We start from the raw sequence: 9,474 nt of genomic DNA, 5'->3' as shown, positions 1-9,474 counted from the left end.
GTGCCCCCCGGGGCTGCCCCCCCCCCCCGCCATGGGGCAGGGTGCCATGGGCCCGGCCGGGGCGCTCGGCCTGGCCGGGGCGCTGGTGGGGGACAGCGGGGTGCAGCCAGCCGGGACTCCGCTGCTGCTGGACCTGGGAGTCACGGTCCCTCCCGGGGGGGATGCTCCGAGCCACGGCCGGGGCCTGGACGTGAGTGTGGGGGTTGCGGTGGGGTTTGGGGGCGGCGGGAGGGATGCGGAGGGTGGTGGGGTCCCGTCCCTGCTCCCCCCAGCCCAGGGATCGCGGCTGGGATCTCACCAGGATTTCCTCCGCTGCTGGTTTTCTCCTTTGAAACCCTCCCTGCGTGCCAGGCCGGCGTCTCCCCACGGCTGGGGTGGGGTGGGGGGCGGCGCGGGGCCCTCTGCTGCTGGGGATGGGGACAGGGTTGGGGACAAGGGCTCGCACCCCCGCTGGCCCTGGCACAGCCCTTGACCCACACACGTGTGGTGCAGCTGGGGAAACTGAGGCAGGGGTGACAGGGACGCGCTGTTAGCAGCCCAGCGGAGGGGCAGCGTCGCCCGCAGGGTGCCCCATGGCAGCCCTTGCTGGAGGGCTGTGGGCGCTCAGGGTGCAGTGGGACTTGGGGTGCTGGGCCGAGCACCCCACGCTCTGCCCCACAGTGCTGGGAGGTGCGGAAGCGCAACAGCTCCGAGTGGTGCCGCTTCGTCCGGAGCAATCCCGACTGCCGGCTGGAGGGCGGCTTCCTCGACTACCTCGAGGGGGTCTTCTGCGTCTTCCCCCCCCGGCTGCTCCCCCTGGCCGTCACCCTCTACGTAAGGATGGGAGCGGGGGACGATGCTGCTGGGGATGCTCAGCTTTGGGGGTGCGGGGACCCCACCGACCCCTCTCTCTGCCATGCCTGACCCCGCAGGCTCTCTGGCTCCTGTACCTGTTCATCATCCTCGGCGTGACGGCAGAGAAGTTGTGAGTAGCCCCACGGAGGAGGGGAGGGTCCCCGGGGGGAGCAGGGAGCCCCGTGGTCCCGGAGCAGCCCCGTCACCCCCCTCTCCACCTCTTCCAGCTTCTGCCCCAACTTATCGGCCATCTCCACCAACCTGAAGCTGTCTCACAACGTGGCAGTATCCTTCTGGGAGGCGGGGCACCTCGGCCGGGGAGGGGGGATGCAGGGATGGGGCAGGGGGAGGTGGCATGACAGGGGCACTTCTGCAAACCCACGGCACGGTGCCAGGGGAAACCGACTCGGAGCGTGAGCTGGAGACGGCGGCGGGGTGAGTGGCGGCGTGCTGGCACTGGGAGGGAGTCCTGTGGTGGCCGGAGCGGGCGGGCGCCCCGTGTCCCTGTGGGGAGGAGGCCCCCGGCTCTTTTCCTTGACGTCCCTTCTCCATGGTGTCACCTTCTTGGCCTTTGGCAACGGGGCGCCGGATGTCTTCAGTGCCGTGGTGGCCTTCTCCGACCCCCGGACGGCGGGGCTGGCCATCGGGGCCATCTTTGGTAAGGAGACCCCCACTGCCAGCTCCTCCTTGGGGGGCTGCTGGCTCAGGGAGGGTGATGGTGGGGGGGGATGTTGCGGGGCCGTGGGATGTTCCACCCTGAGAGGGACCTGTCATGTTGGCAGGTGCTGGCGTGTTCGTGACCACGGTGGTGGCTGGAGGCATCGCCCTGGTCAAGCCCTTCACAGCCGCCTCCAGACCCTTCCTTAGGGATGTCATCTTCTACATGCTGGCCGTCTTCCTCACCTTCATGGTCCTCTACTTCGGCAGGATCACGCTGGGAGAGGCTCTGGGTGAGCGCCCTGGGGGGCTGGGGTTAGGGGGGTGGCGGGAGCAGCCGGGGGTGCTGTAACCCTCCGCCGCTCCCCCCACCCCAGGTTACCTGGGGCTGTATATCTTCTACGTCTTCACCGTGGTGCTCTGCACCTGGATCCACCGGCGGCAGCGGGGGGAAGGGCTTGCACCCCCCGGACCCTGGGAGCCAGGTAAGGGCCACCAGGCTGGGCCGCCGGGACCCCCGGCGTCCCGGGGTCTCCCTCCACCGCCCCCGTCCTCTCCCCCCAGAGCTGCCGACAGACACTGAAGAGCGGGAGTCCTCAGGCACGAACAGCGGGGACTATGGTATGTCATTCCCAGGCGGCTCGGGGCCGGCTCTGCTTTGTCTTCAGGGATTGTTGGGGGTCCCAGGGACCCCCCAGGCTGCTGCGTGCATGGCTGAACCCATGGGGTGGCTGTGGCCGGGTGCTACCCTGGGGCAGGGGGATCTCCCCAGGGCCGCACGGATGACCACAAGCCCCGTGTTGGAAGGGCCAGGGGGGCCTGGGGACCCCCCCTCCCCACTCAGCCGCTGCGGCCCCTCGCAGGCGAGGAGTACCGGCCCCTGCTCCCCTCCCGGGAGACCTCCCTGCACATCCTGACGGCCGCCCTCAGCCCCTTGGACTACCGCAAGTGGAGGAGGAAGCCCTGGTACTGGCGGCTCTTCAAGGTCTTCAAGGTGAGTAGGGGGGGACACGAGCTGGGAGGAGCCCCTGCACGGGGCATCCCCCTCCCTGCTGGCCCCTGGGGCTGCGTCACCCCAGGGCTTCGCTATGGGGGCGGTGGGATAAGGGCAGGTGGGTTGGGGATGGGTCTGGGGGGTCCCCCATCCCTGCTCACGGCCACTCCTCCCAGGTGCCCATGGAGCTGGTGCTGCTGCTCACTGTTCCTGTCGTGGACCCCGACAAGGACGACCTGAACTGGAAGAGACCCCTCAACTGCCTGCACGTCCTCACCAGCCCCCTGCTCTGCATCCTCACCCTGAAGTCGGGTGCCTGTAAGAGCCCAGGGCAGCCCTGGACACCCCCCTAGAAGTGGACAGGACCGAGATGGGCCACCAAAGCCCTGGGGACCGCAGGAGCCCTTTGGAGCTGGCACCCCATCTGGGGAGGGGAGGGTGGGCCAGAGCAGAGCCAAGCTGGGGGTCTGGTGGACGGCTGTATCCTCCACACAGGGGTGGGGGGTTTGGGCCCCCCAGCATCCAGGTCCAGGGGGAGAAATGGGGCAGGCCTGGCCTGTCTGGGGAAACTGAGGCACAGAGGGGAGGAGACCCAGGAGGGCTTAGGGTGGAGGTGGCTTTAGGGGACAAGGCTTTACCTCATACCATGAGCCTGGTCAGATCCTGCCCCAGCCCGTGGTGGCTGGGGGGGCCATGCTGATGCCCCTTCTCTCTCCACCACGTGCAGATGGGCTGTACCAGATCCAGGGCATCTTCCCAGTCTGGGTACTGGTCACACTGGTTGGCTCTGTCCTGGGCATCATCATCTTCATCACCACAAGCAATGAGGAGCCACCCAAGTACCACTGTGTAAGGGGTCCCCCAGCCTTGAACGCCCACCAGGGACCATCCCAGCCTGCTCTGGAGTGGGCTGAGGGTCCTGGGGGCAGAGCCAGTCCCCAGTGTCCCCAGGAGGGATCTGGCTGGCTGGAGGGATAAAGAGTCCCGCGGGGCACACCCAGGGACCAGTGTACCCCTCTTCCTGGCAGATATTTGCCTTCCTGGGGTTTTTGGCCAGCGCCATGTGGATCAACGCCGCGGCCACAGAGCTGGTAAACATCCTCCGGACCCTGGGCATCATCTTCCAGCTGAGCAACACCGTGCTGGGCCTGACGCTGCTGGCCTGGGGCAACAGCATCGGCGGTAAGGGCTCTGCTGCACCCCCGTGCCGCCCCAGGTGCGCCCATCCTCCGGGCATCCCCCCAGGTCTCGCCTTCTCCCTCTGCAGACACCTTCTCCGACCTCACCATGGCACAGCAGGGCTATCCCCGCATGGCCTTCTCCGCCTGCTTCGGGGGCATCATCTTCAGTATCCTTTGGGGGCCGGGCGGGGAGGGGGTGGTGGTTCTTGGTGCAGGGGCTGCCTCAGTTTCCCTGCCTGCAGCCCGGGAGAGCCCCTGCTCCTGGGGGACGCCCGGGACGGAGCTGGGCAGGAGCCAGCCCAGCGTGCCTGGGATGGTGGCAGCCTCCCCGGTGCCCGCACGGTGTGGGGTGACGGGCGTGGGGTCTGTGAACCGCAGGGATGGAGCCAGCAGCATCCCCCTGTCCCCACTGCTGTCCTGGCAGGGTGGGGGTTTGGGCTGGAGTCTGGCAAATTTGGGGTCTGCTGAGGTGAAGAGGCTGTGCCACCCTCCGGGAGGCTTTGTGTGGTCCCCAGAGCAGGCTGAAGCCTCTCCTGGAGCGCTCCAGGCTGCGTGTGCCACAAACGGGCAACGCTTTGGGCTAGGGGACAGCCATGGGGTGCAGGCAGGGAGGAGGAGGAGGAGGGCCAGTGCTGCCCCCCTCCCCGGGGCGGGAGGGCCAGTGCCGTCGCTCCCCCGAGGTCCCCTGCGCTGCGTCTCCATCCTGAACGCGTCCCAGACATCCTGGTCGGCGTGGGCCTCGGCTGCCTGCTGCAGATGACCAGCAGCCAGCTGGCGGTGAAGGTAAGGCGGCCGCGGCACGGGCCGGGCCGGCAGCGCGGCCCCAGGGGCACTGCACATCGCTCCCCGTCTCTCCGGCAGCTGGAGCCCGACAGCCTCCTGGTCTGGATCCTCGCCGGGGCCCTGGGGCTGAGCTTGGTCTTCTCGTTCGTGTCGGTGCCAGCGCAGTGCTTCCAGCTGGGCAAGGCCTACGGCGTCTGCCTCATCCTCTACTACCTGGCCTTCCTCTGCCTGGCCCTGCTGACCGAGTTCAGGGTGATCCATCTCTCCGCCATCTGACCCGCCCCGCCGCCGGCAGGGGATGCACATCTGTCCCCCTCGCTCGGCAGCCCGGGCCCTCGCCGACCCCTCTCCCTGTCCCTGCCAGGGGACCCCAACCACATGCCGGAGGCAACACGTGCCAGCCCGGCCCTTGGCCTTCGCTTTCTGGAGGGGGTGGGTGGTTTGTGCTTTGGGAAAGGAAAAGGAGCTGTTAGTCATTAGCTACGTCCTCCCCCGCTCTGTTTAGTCTTGTTTAACTCCAGGAGGATCTGAGCAGGAGCGAGGCCAAGACCTCCGCTTCCTCCGGTGGCAGGGCCGGAGGAGAGGGCAGCTCCAGCCCAGGGTCACAAGAGGAGAGGTTTTACCCCTTCAACCACTTCACTTTCCCCCGCTCGTCTCCCTCCCGGCTGCTCCGGGGCAGGGCTGGGGCGGTCGTGCTACGCGGGGTAACTGCCAAGGTCTGAGCACAAGTTTGTCAGCGCGGAGGACGTGACGTGTTCACGCCGCTGGTTTGAAATAGCAGCCAAGGCAAAGCAAGACGGGGTTGAGGTGAGGCAAAGCTCCAGAGCAGTGCTTGGTTTTAATGCAAGCACAGCTGAAGGGGAAAAATAAACCAACCCTGTGGCCAAACAACAAACAAGGGGAGGCTGGTTTCCCCTGCCTTTTTAAGCTACGTTTTTCAACCTGAGTTTCAAATCCTACTTTTCTCCTCCTCCTAAGGTGGACAGAGCTGTAGGAAAGGACGTGGAGGTTTCTACACACACCGTGTTAGCCTCTGGCAAGACTAGGTTTTAGGCACTGCAAAAAAAAATTGCAATAAAAAAAACCACAACAAACCCAACCTTGACTCGCCTTGTTTGCTGCGAGGGTGTTTTCTCCCGCTCAAGGCTCGTGGCACACCGCCCTTCCCCAGCACCGGGCCCTTGGAGGGGGAGAGGGAAGAGCCGCCGGTGTCCGGTACCGAGCCGGCAGTGGGGCCGGGGGGCTGACACCCCGGGCCGCGCGGGGCGGTTTCGCCCAGCAGCTCGGGGCAGCGGTTTCCTCCGCGTTCGCCGGCGGTGGATTTCTCAACAGCAGTCACATGCGCCTGAGTCGGCTGTTTAGTCGCACGGTTGGGAACCGCAGCGTCACGGCACGGGGGCGGCGCGGGCTGCGAGCCGCCAGCGTGACTCGGCTCCCCGGGGACGGGGATACCCATGGGAAGTGGAGTGGGGGGGGCTGCTGCTTCTGCTCCCCGCGGGCCAGGCCGGGAAGTATCTGCCCTTAGGCACCCACAACCACCGTTCTGCAATTTTGCAAGCAGCACAACTGCCAGCCCTGGTTCCTGCTCCCTTCCAGGGGTGCCAGCAGCTTCCCGGGCCTGCATAATTTCTCCTTTTTCTAACCAGATACAGGCTTTCAAAAAAAAAAAAAAAACCAAACAAAACACAGCGTTCCCTGTGCCTGCAGGTATCGGCTCTGCCCTGAACCTGCACACAAGTCACCAGCAGCACAGCAGGGCTAAAGCAATTGAAACTGCAGCCAACATACCAATAGAGAGGTACAGGGTCAAAAACCCCTTCTAACTTTAAACAGTGCACTGGGGTAGCTTCAAAAAAACGTAAGTTTGAAAGCATTATCTTAACATTTAGGGAAAAAAACGGGGGGGGGGGGGAGGCGCAGAAAGGAAGCTGGGGCTTTGCTGTGCCCAAGAACAAGGATTCAGAGCAGCTCGGCAGGGCATGCATGCAAAATATGCCCACGCAAGCAGTTGCCACTGGAGAGGGAGGGCAGGCACCGCTCCTCTTCAGAAGCTGTGGAAATGCTTCAGCTGCGGCCAAGCCACACAACTGCAATAACACGGGAAAGAGGAAAGGAAGCCGCTGCCTTTACAAAGCTGAGGATGCTTTTTATTAGTGTGCTTGAAAAAAATGTAGAGAACATTTGACAGACATGTCCATAAAATCATTTTATAAACAGAACACCAGCATACAAAATCCTGCAGTGCTTCCTCCCTTGCTCCCTACAAAATGATTGTCTCTCATTAGTCTTGTGTCTCAGGTGGGGGAGAGGAGGATAAATAGAAGGGGATGCCCCATACTCAAACTTTGTTTCCTTCCAAAGTCAGATGGAAGAAGTAAACTTCTGCGACCCTCCTTGTTTTAGAAAAATAATTAATACCGTGTGTACGGGGGAGCAGATCCAACATCTCAGCACGAAAACATGGGAGCAGCACCTGAGCCCTGGACCCCAGTCCATGCATTCCCGTCTCTGTGACAGGGGAGCCCTGTTAGTGCATGTTAAGCAGGTTAGTGCCCCGCTCAAATATAGCTTAAAGCTGCAGCTCCTCTCACGCCCAGAAAACACCCCAAAAAAGTCACTGACAGCCCTGCAAGGAGAAATAGGCTGTAGAGGAATGTGGAGTTTAAACACAGCCACATTTTTTTCCCCCCTAACCTTCACAATGCTTGTTCATCCTGCCCACAACTTAAAAACAGAATAAACAACATCTCCTCCAGGCCCAGGACTAATCTGGATAAATCTCCCAGGCTGCGACTTCATGCAGAGCAACTGCGAGAGCAACAACTGCACTGCTCATTAATTTGTGGTCGAATTTATGGTTTGGAAAACAGCCCTTTAAGGTCCTTCACGGTTCAGCTCAGAAGTAGTTTCATACCTGCAGTACCCAGAAAGGAAACAAAGAGTTGCCCTGAGGCACCCAGGGGATTTGGCAAGGGTTGAGAGCAGACGCTGGTGTGTGTGCTGCCCAGAGAGCTGCTCACCCGCTCTTTCCATCCAATAGCCCAAATGCTCCCACCATGCTAGGCAGGGAGAGGTTTTCAGAAGCAGCTCTGTCTTGCCTACTTTTGAAAGTCTCATCCACCCAGGAAATGCTGCCGAGCTGCCCGGGTAGGATCAGTCCTCTCCCGCTATCCTTGTGCCACGTGGTGAGGCTACCAAGGGAAAAACAGCTATGTGGGACCAAGGGAATGGGCACATAGATCTCCCACTGCCTGACCTATCTGCAGGAAGGAGAAAGCCTTGCCAGCAAGCTCTCCTCTTAGCCTGAACCCGAGAAAATATCAAACAGCAAGAGGTGAGGGGAGCCTCCCGGCTGACAGATACTTCTAGCCCTCAGCACTTTCTGTGCTGACAGGTTAAAAAAGGGGACTTAGAGACAGGTTCTCATCACATTGCGGGCAGCGAAACACGAGCGATGATGCAACTTGCCGTGATAACGGAATAAACATAGCAGAGCTGGGAAGGGATCTCTTTTCCCCCTTCGTTCCCAACCCCCAGCTACCAGGTCTGGCAGCCTCCTTGCCAGCTCCAGAAAAGCAGACGGGTGAGAAGAATCATTGTCTTCCACGTTCCTCCTGCATCCAAAATTCAGGGGAACGGTAAAGATCTTCAGTGGATCTTCCTAAGATCTGACTCAGTCAGCATTTGCCAGCCCGAGGAACATTTCTGCAAGAGAGAGCAAGGGAGGAGCAATGCTGCTGCACTGGAACTCGCTGACCTGTATAAACAAAGCAATGACCTGGCTGAGGACTAACCAGCAGTACTGTTAGATGCCCATAAGCTCTCTTTAACCCAGAGCCAGGCAGAAATAAGTCAGACTTGGAGATGCAAAACCTTGCATTTCTTCCTTCTAGTCATCTATCTGAGCTAAGGACCAGCCAGAGATTTGCCATTTACAGAAGTGGCAGACAGAGGTCAACAGCCACCGTGACCCTGCAGAATCCCCGCTCTCGCTGAACAGAGACAGGAGCTTTGGGGTCTACAGAGGTGATCCCAGTCCTGGGCAGGGCCACAAGCAGAACTGACCAGCAGAGATGCAAATAGTGGGTAAAACTACAGCAGAGACAGAGTTTGTCTCCCCAAACTCCTGTCCTACCACCTATGGTCATAACATGATGAGATGCTGACAGCTCTCACTTCTGTCTCCAGCTGCCACAGAACTGCTCGGGGACAGCTAAAATTCAAGAATCGCAGCTGGATCTACTACAGGGAGTGCATCTAGATGTGCCAAAAAGGAGGGGAAAGGCAGACTGCTCTTCCAAAAGTGCTGAAATTTCACACCACCTCTCCTTTCTTTACATAGGAGGGTGGAGAACAAACAAAAACTCAGTCCCTGATCTTTTATTCCTAGGTTAATGGTACCCTTTAAGCAAAAGAGATCTTGAAAAAGGGCAAAAGTTTTAATATTAAGCAGGTGGCTTCAGCGCATTTCCTGCTGTTAATGGATTACACATCCCTTTCCCCAAGGTCTGTTAGTGGTAAGACAAACAGCAGGCTTGAGCCCAGGAAGCGGCTCAGAGGAAGGTCTCTGTTCTGTCCGAGATGTTCACTCTATGCTGAGCGTGGGCATCGTGCTCAATCTGGGTGTAGCAGCTTTGCACGGAGTCCCCTGGGCCTCTGTTTTTTGAGCAATTCACTGCCTAGGGGAAGAAGTTTAAACCCTAAAGCCCAACAGTACACTGAACAGATCTATACACATATCCCAATATACACGCTGTGAAGTAATACTCTAGGTTATTGCATAGAAGGCGGCTTGCGTTAGCTAGGCCTAAATGACGGTCTGGGAGCGCTGTCGGAGGCTCAGGGGCTTCAGAGAGCTGTTGGAAGCAGATGCAGGCTCTTGCAACGGTGTCTGAGATTCCTCTTTTCTGGAATGCTCCTCATACCATTCCTGCAACAGGAGATCAAACACACTGAGGGCAGGCTCTGCCCCACACTGGCCTTGCAGCCCCGCAGCAGGACCCCGAAGGGTCTGCCCTGCTCTGC

At 60.6% G+C, this 9,474-nt stretch overlaps 2 protein-coding genes across 2 annotated transcripts in view; one reads left to right on the top strand and one right to left on the bottom strand.

Annotated features, from left to right (window-relative positions):
• Positions 1-31: 31 nt before the first annotated feature.
• On the top strand, positions 32-6,301 carry SLC8B1 (solute carrier family 8 member B1; the record flags this gene model as incomplete). Its single annotated transcript, XM_082007906.1, has 15 exons — positions 32-190; positions 661-813; positions 912-964; positions 1,062-1,119; positions 1,387-1,492; positions 1,617-1,784; positions 1,869-1,976; positions 2,056-2,112; positions 2,355-2,485; positions 2,662-2,803; positions 3,213-3,334; positions 3,514-3,667; positions 3,753-3,833; positions 4,385-4,449; positions 4,528-6,301. 15 exons carry the CDS (start codon positions 32-34, stop codon positions 4,723-4,725), a joined length of 1,755 nt encoding a protein of 584 aa, XP_081864032.1. The 3' UTR covers positions 4,726-6,301.
• A 2,955-nt stretch (positions 6,302-9,256) lies between these two features.
• TPCN1 (two pore segment channel 1) overlaps positions 9,257-9,474 on the bottom strand; it is a gene marked incomplete at both ends in the record, with an annotated part of 43,870 nt that continues 43,652 nt past the window's right edge. The window contains one exon of the mRNA XM_082007700.1: positions 9,257-9,379. Within this exon, the coding sequence (XP_081863826.1) occupies positions 9,257-9,379 (123 nt within the window). The remainder of the gene's footprint in view (positions 9,380-9,474) is intronic.

The sequence above is a fragment of the Phaethon aethereus genome (genome assembly GCF_964289735.1).
Source record: "Phaethon aethereus genome assembly, chromosome: 17".
NCBI classification, from domain to species: Eukaryota; Metazoa; Chordata; class Aves; order Phaethontiformes; family Phaethontidae; genus Phaethon; species Phaethon aethereus.
This window is presented reverse-complemented; position numbering and strand designations above follow the sequence as displayed.